The sequence below is a fragment of the Falco naumanni genome, chromosome 3 (genome assembly GCF_017639655.2).
Source record: "Falco naumanni isolate bFalNau1 chromosome 3, bFalNau1.pat, whole genome shotgun sequence".
NCBI lineage: Eukaryota > Metazoa > Chordata > Aves > Falconiformes > Falconidae > Falco > Falco naumanni.
The window spans coordinates 44,202,065-44,222,501 of NC_054056.1; the positions used below are offsets into that span (position 1 = coordinate 44,202,065).

A 20,437-nucleotide genomic window follows, 5' to 3' on the forward strand; every position below is an offset into this window, starting at 1 on the left:
AACAAAACATTAAAAAATACCTTGGTGATGCACATATTCCAGTGCCTCATTTCACAGGAAAGAGGTGCTCTAACAGGGCAGGATATGTCAGCTGTCTATTCCTCTCTCTTGTTAGTCACGTAATTCAGACCAGGTTTTGTGAATATAAAGCCTTGGTGTACCAAGGCAGCCCAGAGTGGCTGGTCTTTTCTCTACTCTGCTGCTCAGAGCCACTTTGGAAAAGCCAGGCACCAGAAAACCAGTATTCTCAGAGGGCAATTTATCCCATCCCAGGCATGAGAAGATGAAACTCTTTCTGTAGAGGGCCTGGTATTTGCGTGTGCTGTCTCTGTCTCTTGCACTTTCCCTTCTCTACTGGGAGTATAGGTAAGTTATTTAGTTCATTAAATAGGAGAGAAGAAACTACTTCTCTGGTGAGGTAATCCAGAATAACTGTGCTGCTTCCAGTCTGAACTCATGACTTTTGCAGAAACAGCTCTGTATAGACTGATCATTGTGATGAGGTATATGTTGCTCTGCAAGTAGGTTGCACACTATGTTCAGTAGTTTCTGCTCAACATGCACAGAACTACACTAATTTTTCTCCATCATCCATAAGGAGCAGTAAAAAATTAGCAGAAGATGAGTAAAAATCAGTAGCAAACTAGAATAGTAGTGTTTTCTGTTGCTTTTGTAAATATCTGCAGGACTTTGGTGGATGAAGTTCACTCGTGCTCTGAACAAAGCTGTCCAATGCCCATGTACTCTTCCTGCGTATCACTCAGCGGTAAAGTTGTGAGTGGCTTGAATCAATCCCTCTTGTTACACGCACTGCAGTAGTATACTGCGGTAATACATGGAATACTGCAGAAGACCACCTTTCTCTTCTCTGTTCTCTGACTTCACCACTAAATTGGGAAGTGACTGTGGTAAAGAAAGTGCTCTCTCTTGAACATAGAGCAGGTGCCATAGAAGGCTCTGAACTCAAACAGTTCATTTTAATATTGGCATATTATTAGTGTTCTTTGTTTTCTAGTGTGCAAAATCTCCTCTCTAGTGTCACTGGCAACAACTTACTCCATAATCAGAAAAAGTAACTCTTAACATTTTATGGGGCTTAAGGAGTCAGTGAACCTTTAATAAGACTTTCCAAGTTGAAAGGGACGAAGGGAGGAGAAGTGTCAGTATCTCTGTAATATAAAACAATTTTTGCACTGGGAGGATGACCTCTGCTGCAGGTGCGGAGGACAGTAGGCACATGGTGCAGGCTGTTTCCTGCTGTCCTGACATCACACAGCTGTGCATTAGACTTTTTCTTCTTAAGGTCAAACTTGCAGGAATCAGTAGGAAATCAGCCTCACTGTTTTTAACTAGACCATTTTTTTCTCTCTTTGCTTTTTCCCCTGTGTTTGATGCTTTAACATTCTCTGTTCTTTAAATTCATCCTTGAATGAAGCCAGGAAGAATCCAACTGTGTATTTTAAAGACCCACATTTTCCATACTTTTTTGCATGAAATAACAACATTTATTTGATTTGCCAATTATTCATTTTTCTACACAGTGCAGTAAGTTGTTTGTTAAAAGCTGTACCACTTGTTTTTTATTTTCTAGCAGTGTCTCTAATCCCACATCATGGGTTTTACTTTATTGAAATCATACACAGCACCACTCGCCACTCGCTTTTAAAAACCTTTGTTTAATTCTTTTCAAAACAAACAGATTTAAATGTTTTTTCCTTTGATTCTTAGACACTGTCGGGGTTGCCAGATCAAGACTCTTTCTACGACGTGGTGGACTGTCTGGAAGAGCTAGGCATTGAAGCTATTTCACAGAGACACTTGAACAAGAAAGGAACAGACTTGGACTTAGTTGAGCAATTTAACATTTATGAGGTAACGTAACATGCCCTGTTTTATGCATCTTACAGCTTGTGCAAACTTCAAAGCCTAAAGGAGGGAGGGGAATGTAACCTAGGTGAAATTTGGTTATCTATTTTATTTTGAAAGAAAAACATCTGGTTGGTAGAAATATTATACATATTAGTATGTGACCTGCTATGGTACATAGCTGTATTTAATGCAAATGTGTTTCATTCTAAAGCTGGGGCATACTCCAAGACAAACCAGCACATTTACTGGCCTCCTCAGAGGCAATTCTGCCTGCAATTAAAACTTTCTCAGACTGCTAGTTACACATCCTGAAGTAAGTAGAAGTTCTTTCCATATGCAAAAGTATTCAGCTCATGAAAAAGGTTCGGCTGAGCTTGGCTTCACAAATACCACTTGTTCTGCAGCTGAATACCCAGCAAGTCCTTGTTTATGAGTTTACACTGGACCAGATCCTATACAGTTTGCAGCAGTGGAGTAACGAGTGACTGTACGTTCACCACCTAGGTATAAAATAACTACTTCTGAAGTATTTATATGTGAGGGTAGGATATCCAGTTTCTTAATAATTAGCCTCTTTTCAGACTTCAGGAAGTGTTGAAGCAGGGAAGTTTAAAGCTGAAGTTAATGCAATGTAAATGCGAATGCATGTTCTGGTGTGATGAAATGAAATGTCTTTATCACCATCTAAGTCCAGAAAAGGATTTGGTGGATTTGATTCTCCATTTTTTCATCAGCTCTACACCCATGTCACTTCACTAACTTTAGCAGTTAAATTTTATACACAGCAGTTTGCAGGAAACGTCAGGCCAAAATAGGAACACAAGAATGAGATGGCTTCATGTTCTTCTTTCTTTTTCTATTGTCAGAGGCTCATAAAATCCTTTTAAAAAGATGATCATTAATCTTAAAAGCTGGGGGTTTTTTTTGCATGCTGTGCTTACTGAAAGACTTGCTTGCAAAATTAGCAGTTGGCTTAGTTGGGTACCAGCTTCCTCTTGACCAGGCTAAATTTAGACATGCCTATCCACGTTCTTTCTTTTTTTCTGCCAATATTGTTCTTTGTCTGAAAAATCTCTTCTTCCCCACTGAAATAGACTTTACACCCTAAGCAGAGATACATCACTTCCCCATGCCTTTGTTTTGTTAAAAGTCACTTTATGGTAAGGTTTATCAGAAAAACAAGGCTAATAGAAACAAGAAGATATGCATTCTCATGATCACCCACATCACCCTCTTCTGTACCTCTGCCTATCTGCATGGATCTTTCTCATATAAAGGTTACTTAAATTTTATGTTGCATTTCAGATAAGATCCACTTTGTTGTATCTGCAAGCGATATCTCTTCTCATGTACCCCAAGGTAGCCTTGCTTTGTTTTTGTTAGAGATACAATCACACTAGCATGTCAACAGCATTCAAGATACTCAGTGTTGCACCTGTATTCTACTCCTCTGCTCTTTCCAACTAATGAGCTCACACCCTGTGTCAGAAATTTCTGTCAAATGTCATTGTGGCCACGCTATTCTTAGCATCATTCTTATCTGATATTATACATATGTTCCTCTGTATTGATAATGCTTCTGAACTGGCAGGAAATACTGAATTTTCCACTGAAAGGCATACGTGGAAGTAATTATGCTAACCTAGAAATTTGGAGGCTTAGAGGAGATGTGTGGTCTGCATTTTTTTTCTTTTAATCCATTGTGGTACCAGTTCACAGAAATAGTTTTGTTTGTCAGATTGGGTTTTGTCCTGGTTTCAGCTGGGATAGAGTTAATTTTCTTATTAGTAGCTGGTGCAGTGCTGTGTCTGGATTTGCTGTGAGCACAATGCTGATAGCACACTGATGGTTTTAGTTGTTGCTGGGTGATGTTTACACCACATCAAGGACTTTTCAGTTTCTCAGGTGGGCCCTGCCAGTGAGAGGGCTGGAGGGGCATGGGAAATTTGGAGGGAACCCAGCCAGGACAGGTGACCCAAACTGGCCAAAGAGGTATTCCGTACCATGGGGTGTCACGCTTGGTATACAGACTTGAAGGGTTAGCTGGGGCCTGTGGACCGTCGCTCGGGGACTGGCTGGGTATCGGTCAGCAGGTGGTGAGCGGTTGTACTGTGCATCACTTGTTTTCTTGTCTCCCTTTCCCTTTGTATTTTATTCTTTCCCCCACCTTTTCATTATAACTGTTGTTGTTGTTATTATGATTAGTATTGTTATTGTTCTTTCATTTTAATTATGTTTATATTATCAAATTGTTCTTATCTCAACCCTCAAGTTTTTACACTCCTTTCCGATTCTCCTCCTCATCCCTTTGGGTGTGGGGGAGTGAGTGAGCGGCTGCATGGGGCTTGGTTGCCGGCCAGGGTTAAACCACAACAGGTGGTTTTTTTGCTATGTTTACTTTGCAGGGATATCTATCAAAATAGATATTTTTTTTAAGAGGAATGCAGTTACCTGTACATCTACTGATCTCTTCCTTGGCTGGGAAGAAATTATGACACAATTTTAAAATGCTTTTTAAAGTAGTAGATGGTAACTTCCACTTGATCAAGCTTCATGTCTGAATGTGAGGAAATGTTCAATCAGTCAATGCATGAGAGGTTTTATTCTGTTGATTTCACTGGAGCCAGGCCTTGACCTAAGTATTTTGGAAGGAAGTAAAGAGAGCTAGGTGTCCAACACTGCTCAGCTTCCTTGAAAAGTAAGTCCTACATAAAAAAAAAAAAAAAAAAAAAAAAAAGGCAAACAAACAAAAAAAACCCATCCAAACAGAAAACTAGGAGATACATAGATGTGTTGTTACAGGTCCTGTAGCGTTTTGTACAAGGTGTTAATATATAATTCTACATATTCTCTCTATATATAGTACATAGTATATAATTACTAGAGCTGCTACATGACACTGATGGATAGACAGCAATTTACAGGTATAGCTATAGAAATGGTGATGGTAGTAGGAGTTAATCATGTTGAGATCAGTTAATATTTAAAGCCTAGGTGCGAAGACCTGTGGTACTTAAAGGAACTGTGTCAGAAGCCTCACCTTTCTTCCTGTCTTTCTCAGATGACACTGAGACATGAGGATGGAGATGAGAGCGTTGACCCCCCTCCAAGTGGGCGCAAGGACCGGAGAAGGGCCAGTCTTGGTGCTAGTGAGCGAAGAGGGTTAGAGCGCCGACGGAGCCGCAGGCACTCGGTACAGAATGTCAAAAGCACTTTATCAGCCCCCGCGAGTCCATGCAGTCAGTCAAACCCTACCTTCATTCTAGGCCATGGACAGCGTGTTGAAGATCTCAGTGAAAGGTAAGTGCGTGAGCTGGGGAATATCCCTTTCTTTTCCCCTATTACTTTTTGTTATGTTCATTTCACTTTATTAATATGACAGACTTTTCTTTATTTCCCCATTTCCATTGAATTAAAAAATAATTTAAAAAAAGGTATATTTAAAGTTAAAACAAGAAGACACCAACAACGAAAAGAAATGGATTTGTAGGTGACTTATCTACATAGCTAAATTCTTTGGCAACATCTGCCCTAAGTAAACACCCCCAAAGCACATGAGGTAGAGCATTTGATATGGGAACTAATCAAGCTTAAGTTCATCCATTGACAGATTTTATGTTCAATATATTCACATAAAAGAAATTTGTAACAAGAATATATTCACATTAACAGAGAACTACTTGTCCTGTATGTTACAGACTTTTTTTTTTTTTTTCCTTTGCAATCAGCATTACAGCATAAATATTTTCCTATGAGGATACACTGTAGTAGTGAATAGTAGTGAATATATCTAATGTTTTATAATTACTGAAGGAAAGGTAGCAACCACTAGTTGAGCAGCAGTCTGCAACACTGGAGTCTGTTGAAGCTAGTATCATTGCCATCCTGTGATGGTTGGCTTGGGCCATACATACTTGGGGAAAAAAGTGAGCTGCAGATCCTTAGCGTGTCTGACTACTGCAAAAGAGGGCTGGAATTCATTTTGCCTAAGTCTGATGTCTGATCAGCTAACTTCCCTTTGATGTCAGTGGAGTGCAGCAAGCACTGGTAGGCCTTCAGTTATCTAACACATCCTACATGCCTGAAATTTCAGCCAAGATGAATCATGCTCTGAAACTGGCTGTTTCTCTTTGTTGACTACAAAGGGAATCAGGCTGACTAGCTCAGGTGAAGGTACATAAGCTGCAGATAGCTAAAGCTGGACGCTGTTAGCCAGTGGCTGAAGGTGCAGTTTGCAAAACTGAAGAAGCATGTTCCGTGAAGAGCGTATCTTGTGTTGGTGATAACATTTGGGAAGTTCTGTGGACATTTCTGTTGGTTAGTACCGAATGTGAACTTGAAGCCTTAAAGTCCCTTTTCACAGGGTAAAGTTTTAAAGGTAAAGCAGCCCTTGCAAAGCAAACTGAGTTGACTAAAGTTTAATGGCCTCAGGCAATATGGAACTATAAGACTCCAAACAATTTAAACAGTAGCTACGTGTTGTGTGCCGTGTAATGGCTTCTTTTTTGGTTTTTTTTTCCTTTTCTTTCTTGCTTCTTTTTTTTACTTCTTGTATTTGGCAACACATTCATGCTTGTTTTCCATCACTTTCTGTTGGCTGGATTGTTAGTGGGCTGGCAGCTGAGAGCCCCATGGTCTTACAGGCTGATGACAAGGATGACAGTGCATTTGAAGCCAAGTTTAAAGCATCTTCAGTGTGAGTACAGCTGAGGGCTTCAGCTGCTCTGCATGGGATGCCTCACGCATGATCTTGGGCCCTGCTTTGACTTACCAGTGTGACTGGGAATCTGTATCCATGGATGTGAATAAGATATCACTGATTCTTTTAAATGGATTAATTTGGCTTGGAAATGAGGAGATACTTCAACTCTGCAGAAACTGTTGATTCTCTTACTGTAATTACACAAATTATAAGCCATGCAGGACACCAACTTCTATCAGTATGTTTTCTCACTATTTATGTTTGCTTACTAGCTTTGTTTTGCAAATTCAAACTCCTAATGAATTTGTGTTTGAGCTGATATTTAGTATCGGGTAAGTAGAAACATGGCATATTAGTTTCATAAGTTCTTTGAAATATTTTTTTCACCAACATAGCATAATATCAATAATGTCCTATTATTCTGTAAAAAAATTGCCAGTTCTGCTCCACACCCTCTCTGAGAGTGACATAATTTAAAGCATAATGTAAGATTAAATCTAGGAAAGAATTCTTAATTTAAGAAGTCAAATTTAATTTTGTGTTGCAGCTGTGCTTGAAATCTTCTCTAGGAAAATAATTAAATTCTCCTCAACTCCATTTGGAATTTCTAACTTGCTTAGCTGCCTCTAAGGAAAGAGGCATTCAATTATGAATGTATGTAACACTGATCTGTAATTCATGTATTAGTGAAATAAATATCCTTCACACACACACACACACCCCCATCCTCTTTGCAGGTAAAGACAGGGGGTATTACTTGTAGCTAGCAAATCTTCCACCACCACCACCCCACCCCCCATTGGACATTACAGACCAGGGAATATGTTTCAGTACCTGAAAATGCAAGGTCTATGCCCACTGAATTTAAAGTTGCCATAAGAAGAAAACAAGAAGTTAGTCAACTGCTGGCTCTTCTATGAATCTCACTGAGTTTCTTGTAAATGAGCATTTCAGAAGAGCAGATTCTGTCCTTCACATGTTTAGTCTCATCATCTGCCCAAATCTGTAGTTGTAGTAGGAAGAGGAAAACCAGCCTTCCTGCTTTATCATATCCCAGCGAGTCTCTCAGCTTTCAGTGAAATAGTCCAGATGAATGCAACAGTATCTGTACACCTGATAGCTAAACTGGGACAAAAAAATAAAGTAAAAGCTTAATGGCTTCTATTCATTAACATTTGAACAGGAAAAATAGTGAAGTTGAATGACTCATACAAAGTTTTTACACGTTTATAAAGTTTGAATTAACCTTAAGTGAAAAGAGGTTTTTCTGTCTGCATTGTTCCTACTGGAATCAAGTTTGCAAATTTGATCATACGGTTTCTGATGCAACATAATTATTGATTTTAATAAAAAATCCTAAGTTTGTGCCTTGCTGCAATGTGTAGTGATATTTTTAAATTTATATGTTAAAATATGATGCAGACATCACCTGTTTTTGTCAAAAGAAATGCTTGTTGTGTTCCTTCTGCTTCCATGTTAATGTTGCAAAGACAAATCAGTACTAATCGATAAAAATTACTTATTACCTCTCTAAACTGAAAGTAACTTTTATTCATCCAGGAAAGATCTGTCTTCTGCTAATGACCTTATTTCGGTCCGCAATCCTAGTCTCTCTCAAGGAAGAAAAAAAGTTTGCAATAATTTTTTGCAGTGCTGTATTTTCTGCAAAATTGTCCTCAAAATGGATTTCAGTCTTAACCCCTTCACTAAATTTTCTTTACTAATAGGAAACATGTAATAATACTAATGATAATCTTACCGTGTTGCTCCTGCTGGTATCTAAACTTTGTGTGTGGTGGCAGATGTCTATGGTTTTACAGTGGATTAGTGCAGTCAAGTTCAGTGGAATTGCCTCTGATGGACACGGTTAGACATTAAAGTCACACTCTTACGCTGTACTAAACTTTATTTTGGGCAATATTCTTGGTTATTTTTGGACTTCACTACCAAAATCAGTGGAAGGTTCAAGTTCTTTCTCAGCATTCTCCTTCCCACAATGTTCATGTTTCTTTTCTTTCTCAGTCAGTCAGCTGGTTTGGCAGTTACTTTGCTTTTGTTTACCACATCAAACAGGTTGTCCACAGTCATCTGCTTTGTGTCAACCGATAAGCCTTCCAAAACGAGAAAAATCCATGGTGCCGGTAAAACAAAAAAAGACAATATTGGCCAAATTCTGTTCTGTCCCACAATACTCTATATCCAGAAAAGCTGTCTGAAGTCAATGGAGTTGCTCTGATCTATGCCAGGCTAATTGAGAGCAGACTTCGGGTTTCGAGCTGAGAAAAGTTGACCGTAACTGCTAAGGGCAACCAAAAGGAAAGCTTGCAGGCCTTTTTCATCCATTTGGCAACCTTCTTCCAAACTTAATGTTTTGCTTTTTTGCTTGTGGTTCAAAACAAACAAGGACCGAAATCTGCTTTGTGTTAAAATAGTTTTCATGGAGAGTGAAACCCAGCCTAATGTGCCTGTTGCTAAATAAATAAAGAAAGAAGTTGATAATGACTACTAAAGGCTGAGGGTTGGTTTAAGGGTATGTAGTTGCTGCACTGTACTTTAAAATGCCAGTCCTGACCAGCAGCAGGTTTGCTTTGCTCAAAACATCTTTCTTTACCATGATGGCATAGAGCACCAAAAAGCCTGGGGGAAACTTCAGTCCTGTGAACATGGCATTTTAAATGCTTTCCTGAGGGCACCTCCCAAGGTTTTCTGCCCTGGTCCAAATTGAGTGCTCTCAATCTGTGGTCTAGCATGCTGTATCTTAAGCAGTAGACTTTTAAACAGATTCTTCCATGGATATTTTTTTTTTCTTTTTAAAGTAAAGCTAGCTTTTTCCAACCACACAATGGATAGATTTGAAGTAAAATGTAAGGAGTGGCATGGAACTTGCACTAGATTGATGTTATTGTATGCAGTGATTGATGGCTATATAAGCATTGAAAAACAAATAGCAATCTGTCTGGTTTTCAGTCTTAGTCGTGTCTGACATTGAGGGAGTAGAAGGCAGGTAGTTCAGAGGCTTTCAGGGCTGTATGCAGCACTGAACAGGTGCTCTGCAGGAGCCCTGTACATACAAACCAGAAACTAGTACTTCTCCCAGTTTTTCAAATTAATGTGTTTCACAATTTGCTGTGCATTTCCATTTCTTCATTTCTGCACATTGACCATCCCTGTCTGTCTCCCAGGGTGTCCCTTCAGAGCTGTGTAAGCCAGACCTACGAAACATACTCAAGGCAGCTTTCACAAGATTTACACTGACACCTCTTACCAGCATTCAAGTGACTGGCTCTGTCAAAGCCTTGTGGAATTAGTTACAATCCAAAATTGAGGTTTATAAAGTTGTGAATAGCTAGGATTAGGTATTTTTCTCACTTTACTAGACTCTACTTCTTCTTTTTCATAGCTTTGATTTGGTTTATATCATCAACAATCACAAAAGAATTACTAATACTGTTCATATAACACTATACATGTTCCTCTAGCGATAACCAGCCTTCGTTAGGACTGACTTTTCAGTATTCCTGTGTTTGAAACCTAACGAGTGGAAGAGCTGACTATCATCTTAAGAACTCATCAGAGCATAGCCTGCATCCTGAATCAGTGACCAAAGCTCGATTTAACAAGCTATCTTTTTTAGACCATGAGGCTAAAAAGGTATGAGGAAGACCAACTGTTCAGGTTCACCTGAGGCTTCCAGATTTTTCAATCTGAAGGAACTTGGCCTTCAGGAGAACTGTATAGATAAGGAAAAAACAGCAGAGGACCAAACAGGGAATTCCATACCTACGAACTGTGCTTTTTTAGGGTCCTGTCTGGAAGGCTGTTACAACTCTTCCTCTGAACAAAGAGTAGGAAAGGGAATTCTGAAGTTGTCTGAAAATTCCTGGCCTAGCTGGACACAGCGCCATTGCAAGGTGCACAGTGGGCTCAAGGGCTCTCATGCCCTTTATAGTCCTAGAAAAAAAATGGGTTTTTTTTGTCTAAATAAAAGAAAGCTGTGCTGAGAAGTCATAAGTGTCTCTTTGTTAGAAAATACATGCTTTTGATGCTTAAGGACTGCCCAGATGCAGGAAGAAATCATGACACTATTTTGCTTTTACCAGAAAACAATGAACACAGCTAAGCCTCTGATGCTAAGCATTTTTTCTGCTTAATTTTGGATTCCTGTCGAGTTTCTAACCAACAGCACAGACCTTAGTTCGGCTATTATGCCCCATTAACTGATTATTCAAATTGCTTCATGTAGAGCCAGGCCTTCAGGGATGGTTTGTCCAAAATACAGCTGAGATGTCTTTTTTTTTTTATTATGATTTTCCATGTTTTCAGACATCTTAAACCATAACTGATTGATTTTTTCTCTAGCATTTACTATGGCAAAATTCTAGTTTTTGTCATGATGTTTCAAGTTATGGTGACTTTCCACTACACTATATGAAATGTTTTGATTATGTAAATATTTATGGCTATAAATCAAAGTGCAGTGGTGAGTGGGACTTATTTTATTTTGAGTGGGTGCATTCCACATGTCTTAGAGTTGCTGTCTGTGACAAATATGATGAGTGGTATGATAGGTATGAAACAGCAAAGTGGGGAGACTCAACATCAGCATTTAATGAGGGTTTGGCCTGTGATATGGATTATTAAATGCCCAGAAGAGAAAAGAAATAGATTTATTTTTATTGCTGTAATAGAAGGAAAAAAATGTACTTTTTTCATAGACATTTATATATAGGTTCCTGGGTTTGGATATATAAAAAACTGAGGCATGAATCTAGACAAAGAAAACACCTCCAGGATAAACATACAGTCACATATTTGTGGACATACTAAGGATCTCTTTAATAAATATACATATAAGCTGAACTACCTAGCATTTGGCCAGGGGGATGGAGGGGGGGAAGGGGGGGGGGGGCTTTGAAATAGAATGGCATACGATCAGTTATGGGGGAGATACTAACTTTTTCCACAATTTGATTGGTATGGGCAAAAATAAAAGCAGTCATTTTGGAAAGATTTGTCTATGAAATTAAGAGGCTTGGTAAGGTAGCATCTGGTCATAGCATCAGACCTTTATTAGTCTTTGACAACAATAACGTACAAAATCTGATCTGCTATTTTAGGTTTGGGGCAGGGAGGACACGTTTGTTTCTCTTGTGTAGGTAGGGTTATTTGACTTGTGAAGTCAAGCAAACTAGAAGGGAGAGAGAATAAAAATGTGAAATTTGTGATCTTACTCTTTGTAAGAATATCTTGGAAGCTCCTGTAAGGAATGCAATAAAGGAAGAGATGGGTTAAGAAAAAATTTCTTTCAAAGCTATACCGTAAGCAAAAGACTCCATTGATTTATAGATAGAGATTGACCTACTAATGCATGAGTAATAATAATTTAAAAATTTAGAAATTACAGCTTAATGAGTGTGTCAAGTACATGCCCTGTTACTGTTTCAGCACTTTTTACCTGAATTCAAATACCTGTGTAGAATGTCAGGTTTTGTAGTAGGGGTACTGTTTGCTGGTTGTGGATCTTGCTGAAAGGGAATGTTTTACACTTGTTATATGAGCAGAGTTCAGTTGACAGCACTGTACTTTGCTGTAAAGGCAATGGTGGATTTTTTTCCCTGTTTGAATTTTAAGAGGATTGAAGAAAGCACTGAAACTTAAACAAAGTTATAGCTGCATGGCAAATGAAAGCAAAGTGTGACTTAGATTTTTTTGTTGTTTTTTTTTTGTTGTTGTTGTTTTTTTGTTTTTTTGTTTTTTTTAGGGGGTGTTCCACTGTGTGTTTAGTTTTAGTGAACTACCTGAGGAAATGTAATGCCAAACCAGGATCTGAATATGTTTCTCCAGAGGTCTATTGCAGCATTTTATGCACACCTTAGGGAGTTCACCTCCACACCGTGGTGTTCCCAGTATTTGTAAACATTAGCCCCTGAGGCCAGTGAGGTTTTTTTATACATACAATGAAATGGGAGGAAAAAGACAACAGTTTGGCAGGATGCCATTCTCTGATGCCTCCCTTTGAAGTAAGGGGCAATAACAGTGACCTTCAAGTGTCAACCAATATGCAGTTCCAAGCTCTGAAAACAGTTTCTTCTCTCTTTCTGTATGTTTCAGTATTTATTGCTCTTAAAGTCTCTTTACATCATGATTCTGTTTCATCATGATACAGCAATGCTGCTCAATGATCAGAGAGTTGGGACTCTTGAAGTCTTTGCAAACATTTCCAGTATCTTAAGCAAGACTCTGCTGTCTTGCTCTGGTTTGATGTGTCCTATGTAAACCAGCTGCGGCAAATAAGTGTCAAGGCGTTACCCATGTATTACTTAGGTCTGAAAAGTTGTTACTGATCATATTTTAGGGATAAGAAAGCAACAGTAACCTTAAGATAAACACAATATGAAGATATAGTGAATACATGTACTCCAAATTATTTGTCATTTCCTTAGCGGTTTTTCTGAACAGTTTTCTTTATTTAGGATAGAAATACCAGCATAATTTTCCTTTTGTCCTCTCTAATTATGCATCTTAGTTTCCTTTCTGTGCAGAAGGCCAAATTTTGAGGCTGTGCAAGGAAGTTGTTATCCATATCATTTCACATATTTTCATCTTCACATAACTGCACCAGCTGCAGTGGTCCATTACATACATAGCAGTGGGATGGAAATGGTTAGGGGCTTAATAGGTGGTTTCCTTGGTTTTATTTTAAATGGAGGAGGAAAAGATATTGCAGTATCTTTACACAGAGTAATACACAGTAAACTTAGATTATTGCCACTTCCAGCTTTCACGTAACAGACTACTTGAATCTGTTTTGCAGCTAGGACAGAAGAAAGGAGGAAGCAACAGAAGTGTACCAGAGGATTTAGTTTTACAAGGACTTAGCAATCTGGCTATGAATTTTCCTGTCTAACCTATGAAAGTGGAATTTCACTAATAAAATAAGGACAACGGCAAGTGATCTCAAGAGAAAATAAAATTATATCCATTGTGACTTGAAAAGATCTCTCCTTGATGGGACATTTTTTGTTTTCTTTTTGTTCACCTGTGAGGGGTTCAGGGAAGCAGGTTTCAAAGTTCTGTGAAAGAGGTAGAACAGGCCAGAGGCTTGAAGCAGAGGTGGGGGGAACTATCACCCTGAAAGAAAAAACTGTGAGATCAACTGCAATATTTCATTTAGAATAATGTTGTGGAATGGCTAACGGTGGTCTTGCTTCACAGAATGTGGCCTGTAGTCCTAGTCAGGAGCTGCTCCTCTGAAAGGCAGTGAAAGTTTAAATCAAAGTAATATGAAGAAGCTAAACTGAAAAGCACTTAATTACAAATAGAAAGGGAGAGAGAAAATTCCTCATCAGCAATTAACAACACATAGGGTGATTTTCAGAGTGTGGGAATAATGGTCGATAGATTTACAGTTCCCCAGTCCTTTCTTTGGGTTGCTTCTATAACTCCAAGGCCCCTTTTTTTCACTGAAGTCCACTGTCTGTGTTTCTTGGGAATTTCTATAAAATTCTGTGGATGGTAGCAGAAGTCTCAGAAGTACACTTAGGACCTTGTCTAATAGCCTGCAAAATTAAAAAGGAAATATTTAGTAAGACTTTAGTAAAGGTTAAATGACCCCTATACGAATTGGAGTCATATACCAAAAGATAAATATTTTAATGTGCTGTTACCACATAAATTAACTTTTATGTGCATTATATCTGCAGACCAGAATGTTGGCAGCCTAATTATGGCAAGACCATCTTTTGTTCTATTGTTCTATAGTAAAACGTTAGTGGTCAAATTCTTCCTGAATTAAAAGAATTTTAGGCATATCTTATACTTTAAAAATTCCCTTTGATACCAAGCACAGCACAATGTGCTTCTGTCTTAATGCTTATTTTCAGGCTTTGGTTGATTTTGGTTGTTGGGGGTTTTTTTTGTTCCTTCAGCATAGCCTTCGATTTATCTATTAGCTGTGTCTTTGGGGGGGGGGTGGGGGGGGTGGGGTGGGGGTTGGAGGTGGGGAGTGAGAACGTTGTGTTCCTGGGCTATAAGCTATAACAAAGAAAGCCTGAGTTTCTTCAGGCTGCCTTCAATAAAACTCCGCAAAGGGAAGAGGTTGCGGGGAGCCTGGAGGGGACAGAGACTACATAACCTTGTACACATTGTTCAGCTCTAGGGACCATTAAGGCAGAGAGCATATTTTTGGTGCTTTGAGTTCTTGTGGAAAGTCACTGTTTTCAAAGTGGTGTCTTGGTTTTAAAATCACCTAGCTGTGACTAGGTTAGGTGTGTATTAGGTATCATGCCTAGCATCTTACAGACTTTGTCCCTGCCTTAAGCAAAACTTGTGGATGGGTCCCTGGATTATCATTTCCTACTTGTGTGTTGGTGTTTGTGTCTCTTCATCTTAGAGTAGCTATGTAATATCTGCAAGACAAGTTTGACTGGCACTCATCTAATTTCTTTCTTTTTTTTTTTTTTTTTTTTTTTTTTTTTATTTATTTAAAAAAGAGAGAGGTTAATCCACTAGTTCTAAAACCTTTGCCTACATTTCATTTTGATGCCCTAGTGGTTCTCTATCCAGAAACTGCACATTCATAGTTGTTTTAAACAGACATCCATTTTAAGGGGCTATAAATACTTTCATGTCATACTTTAGTTGAAGTAACTGAGCAAAACCTGTGCCCTAGTAGATGCTCATTGGTTGCCATGACTGATGCCATGACTTTACAAAGATTGGGGGGGGGGGGGGGGGTGGGCTTTTTTTTATTTGTTTGGTGGGTGTGTTACCCTGTAGTAGTAATCCACTTTAAAGATGAAAATAAACACAGTGATTGTTTTGAAATTTGTTTTGACTGCTATAAAGCGTTTGTTTAAATACTTGTAATCTGGTACTGTTATCATGGAACTGAAGTAACCCAGCAATAACCTTCAGGTTAGCTGAATATATCTGATCCTTCAGCATTAGCTGAAACCCTTCCTCCCTGCTGCAGGATAAATATTTGCCTTTCGTTGAATGGAATAATTTCTTCTGTGCTACTAAAAAAAAACCATGCTGGCTTCTGCAACCTTGTTTATTTAAAAACCTCCCTATGAATCATTTTTCTTAATTTACTTCTACTATTGCATTGACACTAAATTTGCATGTGTGTGTAGGATGGAACGTGAGCTTTTCCACATCATCCCGTGTCCAGTTCACACAAAAATGAACACTGAGCATTTCAGCATCTGTCTGATGTTCTTAGCTTTATAAGGATGTCATCTGTGTGTAGCTGGTGTTTTCCTGTTTTAATTAATATTCCAGTGGAGTGGAAATTTTCCTTTTCTATCTTTTAAGAAAGATTTAGCTAGCAGGTACTACCTTTTTTCATGTACAGAGTATATGTTCTCTAACAATACTAAGAAACAAGTGCCACTGTTGCTTTGGTTGAAAAAGAACACACCTAATTCCTGCCTGTGAGCTTATCTCTCTCCTCTGATCTGAATCTGATCCACTTTCTGGGGATAGTCCAGGATTTTTCACGGATGTGCCTTCAGCACATGGATGTATTGCTCATCTTACCAGAAAAGAGCATATACATAAAAAGCTAAGGTCCTTTAAGCATAGCTGTCTTCTATAATCGTGTTTTTAAGTAAATGCTAGTGCTTATGGAAGATATATCATTACTGGCTCTGGAAATTGAGGTATCACAGTTCTGTTGCCTGGTTTATTTGTCAGCTGTTAAATTGACATTTCTGTTTTAATTCTAAAGCTGCTTGGTTTTCAGGAATTTTTTTTGCAGACAACTAGTCCTTCCAGGGTAAGGTGCTGTAAATTTTTTTTGTGAGGGAGTCATCATGCATCCTAATTTTATGAAGGCTATTATATGCAGGCTTAATTTAGGGTGTTTTCATATTTATCATTAATCTAGTTGTATGGGGATCAATTTTTCCCAATAATGGTTTAGAACAATACCTTGCACAGCAGTAAGAAATCCAGAGGACTGTATTTTAATTTATTACTGCTCACCTGTAGTATTCAATATATGGTTCACTTGACAGTTCTACATTTTCTACATTTTCTACACAGAAGCTCAGCATTTTCAAAAATAGGTGCCTAAAATTAGAATAGTAAGTCCCTGTTCAGTTCCAAACTTCAGCTGGCTCTAGAGAAATAGACGGTACAGTAAAAGTAGATTCATTCCTTTAGTTACCAATTCAGTACCCTAGTCTGATAAATACTGATTGCAAAAATTCTGAATGGTGAGGAAGGGAACAGTGTTCACTGCTGAAGATTTGATATCGACTTTAGACTGTAGGTTCAGGGTTATAAACACGAGATGTGAAAAGGGGATGGTGAGATCTCAAGGAAAATATCCAGGAAGTGTTGCTCACCTGACAAGTGTTAGTTTTAGGGGCCTGGTGATCCTGTGTTATAAAGTGGTCCTTAAACATGAGCTAACAGTCTTGACTCTGGATGCTTTTTTTTGTTTTCAGCTTTTCTTTCTGTTCAGTGCAATTATAACTCACTGGTTCCCAGTTCAACTCGTATTGATTAAACTCGTGTCCTTACTACCACGCTGTCGTGTGAATGAATAAATTCTCAAAGAACTCTTTCAAATTTATGAGATCCACCATATTATATAAGTATTTCACTTACAATTTTGGGCATTTCAAGGCAGTTGAGGAGAGCGAGGAATTTGATGTCATCAATCTGGAAAGCTGGTAGGAGCTTAAAACACAGTGATAATGGGGGCACTGTTGTTCATATAAGTAATACTCACGCTGTCAGCATTGTAGGATGCATTGCCCTCTCCTTAGAGAACTGTGATCCCACAGAGCTTCACGAGTTATTTCCCAAATGTCATTGCTGTAGTACTGCCACACACAGATGTTTGCCCTTCACAGGCAATATAGCAAAGCTAGTCTTGAGCTGCTCACTAGTGAGGAGAAGGGATGATATGAATGCTCCCTAGTCAATTAGTGAATTCTTTTTTTTTTTTTCTGGTTTTTTTTTGGTATACCAATATATATATATGTGTGTGTGGAAGTTGAGAGGTATCTCTGTAGGGGAGGTATATTTTTGTGGAGGGGACAGGGAGATGGAGAGATGACAACTGAGATAGTTATGTCACTATGATACCTTAGGAATGTTTGAAAATGTTTATCTTTTAGTTGTTTGCCAGAGTATTGGAAAACTTCCAGGTTCTGCCATTCTCCTGATTATTCTCTAACTCCATTAAAAGTAACAAATTTTGGTTTGACCCTTTGCATCTCACTTGATGAGTTCATGATCTCACATTGTAAATATTCATATTCTTATGACATGGAAACAATTCTAAATGGAAAAAAATGCACAAAGCATCCCTTCAGAACTAGAGAAAAGAGAACCAGATTTCAGGAAAATGCAAGGAATATGAGTGCCTTACAAACTTTATTACTGTTTGTATGTTGTTATTTTGAGGGGTTTTTGTGTGGAGCGTAACATAATGTCTACATTGTTAAATCAAGTGGAGAATGGGATCAACTGCGAATGCAAAAGAAATCCAGAGAAAGATAATTCTCTAAATCTTCCATGAGTCTGTTGGTTTGGGGAGGAACAAGCATAAATGGGAGAGAGACACGGCAGACATTGTAGCCTTTTTGTTTGTTTGTTTGTTTAATATCATTGTTTGGTTTTTTTGCTTAAGTGATTTGTAGGTTATGGAGGCTTTGTGTGTGACTTACAGCTCTCTGCCAGAATTACTGCTGAATCAAAGCCTGCTTTGAACATACTAATGGCTCTTTAATGAAATAATTCATGTACTGGTATCCAATAACTTGAATATTGCTATTTGCAGATAGTCCTGAACTGATTTGGTATTTCTGTTATTTCTAACTTAATGGTTCACCCTGTCCTGTTTTCCAGTTGAGCTATAGGTTGCTTAACAGGAGTGGGTTTTTTGTGTTAATTTAGCAAATGTGATGTCCAGTGCCAGCTGTCCCGTGCCAGCAGAGCGTGTAGTGTCCTTTAAGCCAAATGGACACAGCTTAATGACTAATGAGCTGAACATTGATATTACCATTAATGTTTCCCATTAATGTCTCTGCAGGTTGGGCAGCAGCAAATGGAAAGTCAAGCTCAATAAAAAACAATGGTATCTCTGGGGTCTTAAAAATTAATAGTAAAAAATGTAAATAGGGGAGAGGATAAATTTTTTGTATTGGTAGTTACCTTTGCACAAACACATACTTAGCAGGAATTTTTAGGTGGCTTTTGTCAAACCTAGGGGAGTCAAACCCCTGCCTCATTGTTTTCCTTCCATTTCTAACTTCATTGCACTTCTTTTTCTGGGGACTCATGTTGTTTTCTCTTCCACCTTCTCTCTTTCCATCCCACTGCATGCCTCTTTCCTTGGTCTGACCTCAGAGAGGAGGAAGAGTATGAAGAGGAGGAAGAAGAACAGCCAGTCACAGAGCCCAATACTGAGGATGAGGGGGAGGAAGAGGCCAGTAGGCAGGTCAAAGCCAGGTACTGGGATTCAGCATCGTTCCTCCACCTTTTCCTCAGGCTCTGGCACAAACTCACCAGCACAGTGTGCGTGGCATCGACCTTTTCACTCATGTCCCTCGATCACCTGTTAAGGCCACCCACCAAGAAAATCCTTTTGCATTTAAACCCCTTGTTAATATGTGTGTTAATGGAAACGTGTTTAATTATATAAACTCAATGCACTAAAAACTGTCTGCATTCACTCCCTTTGTACAAAATGAGTAATGCTCACAAACCCTAAAAAATTTAGCAGAAAGCATAACTTCTAACCATGACTTAGGTTTATATTTTTAGTTAAGGCAATGGTGAAACATTGCAGTGCTTTCCTTAGAATGTTTCTTGGTTTCTTAGGTTTTCGTTCCTATTTTCATGATACCACCTTATTAGCAGTCTCTGTAACTATGAGAAAGATTGACATTTATTGAAAGCTGCCTATGATTTCTATCAATTTTTTCATGTTTTAATAGAAAATAACTACTTCAAGGCAAAGCTGGTGGATATAGGTATATCATTTTATACATACCTGCCCATCTGTGTATACATGGATATAAACAAACCACCTATCACAACATTATCATGCAAATTTTATACTTATTTCTGAGCTACATATGGATTTAGCATCTGGTAACTTTGTCCTAATACATTGGAAGAAAGTATGTTTTTTCTTCCAGACAGCCATTTGATTTGGGTTAAATTGTTTGGCATTGCAACTCAGCAAATGAGATCAGATTTTTTTTTTTTTTTTTAAATAAACCACATTCATGCAGACACTGTACAGCAGGGAAGGAAAAAAGGAAACTGTTTAATGTGCAAATTCCAAAGAAAATACTGTACTGTTGTTATTAATATATTCCAGTCTGCAGATCTTGCCAATGGCTGCCTGAAATTTCAAAATTAAGTGATAATTTCCTCAAATTCAATTCTTAAAAGTCAAAGCTAAGACACAAGTTATTAGCAAATTGTTTGAATATACTAAATACTGTCAAAAAAACCCCAAGGAAGAGCCATGTAAAGGGTGTGATGTGTTATTAGGTCATCGGTCTTTTAAAATAATAGTCACTTTGAGATAACTGGAAGATATTCCCATGGCTTTTCCAAATACTGCATTTCACTGTCACTGTAGCGTAACAAAAATTATCTGCACTCTGGCATTTTGTGTTAGCTGCTGTCAGGACAGGTAAGACTAGCCTGGCTTCAGTGACTGCTGCCATGCACATCTGGTGACATAGATGAAGGTTTCCAAATTGCCCACTGTGCTTCTCTTGTGAGAACAATTAGCTGGTATATGCCTGATGATTATCTTCATAATATGCTAACATGTATAACGTTTATTATATTTTTGTTGTATATGCTGTGGCAAACCTACACTCTTCA

At 38.3% G+C, this 20,437-nt stretch overlaps 1 protein-coding gene across 3 annotated transcripts in view; it reads left to right on the top strand.

The window, feature by feature from the left end:
* The window catches only part of FHOD3 (formin homology 2 domain containing 3), a 415,861-nt gene that overhangs the window by 291,520 nt on the left and 103,904 nt on the right, over positions 1 to 20,437 (top strand). For all 3 annotated transcript variants that reach the window (XM_040587702.1, XM_040587700.1, XM_040587701.1), the window contains exons 9-11: positions 1,729 to 1,872; positions 4,931 to 5,169; positions 18,941 to 19,042. In XM_040587702.1, the coding sequence (XP_040443636.1) occupies positions 1,729 to 1,872; positions 4,931 to 5,169; positions 18,941 to 19,042 (485 nt within the window). The remainder of the gene's footprint in view (positions 1 to 1,728; positions 1,873 to 4,930; positions 5,170 to 18,940; positions 19,043 to 20,437) is intronic.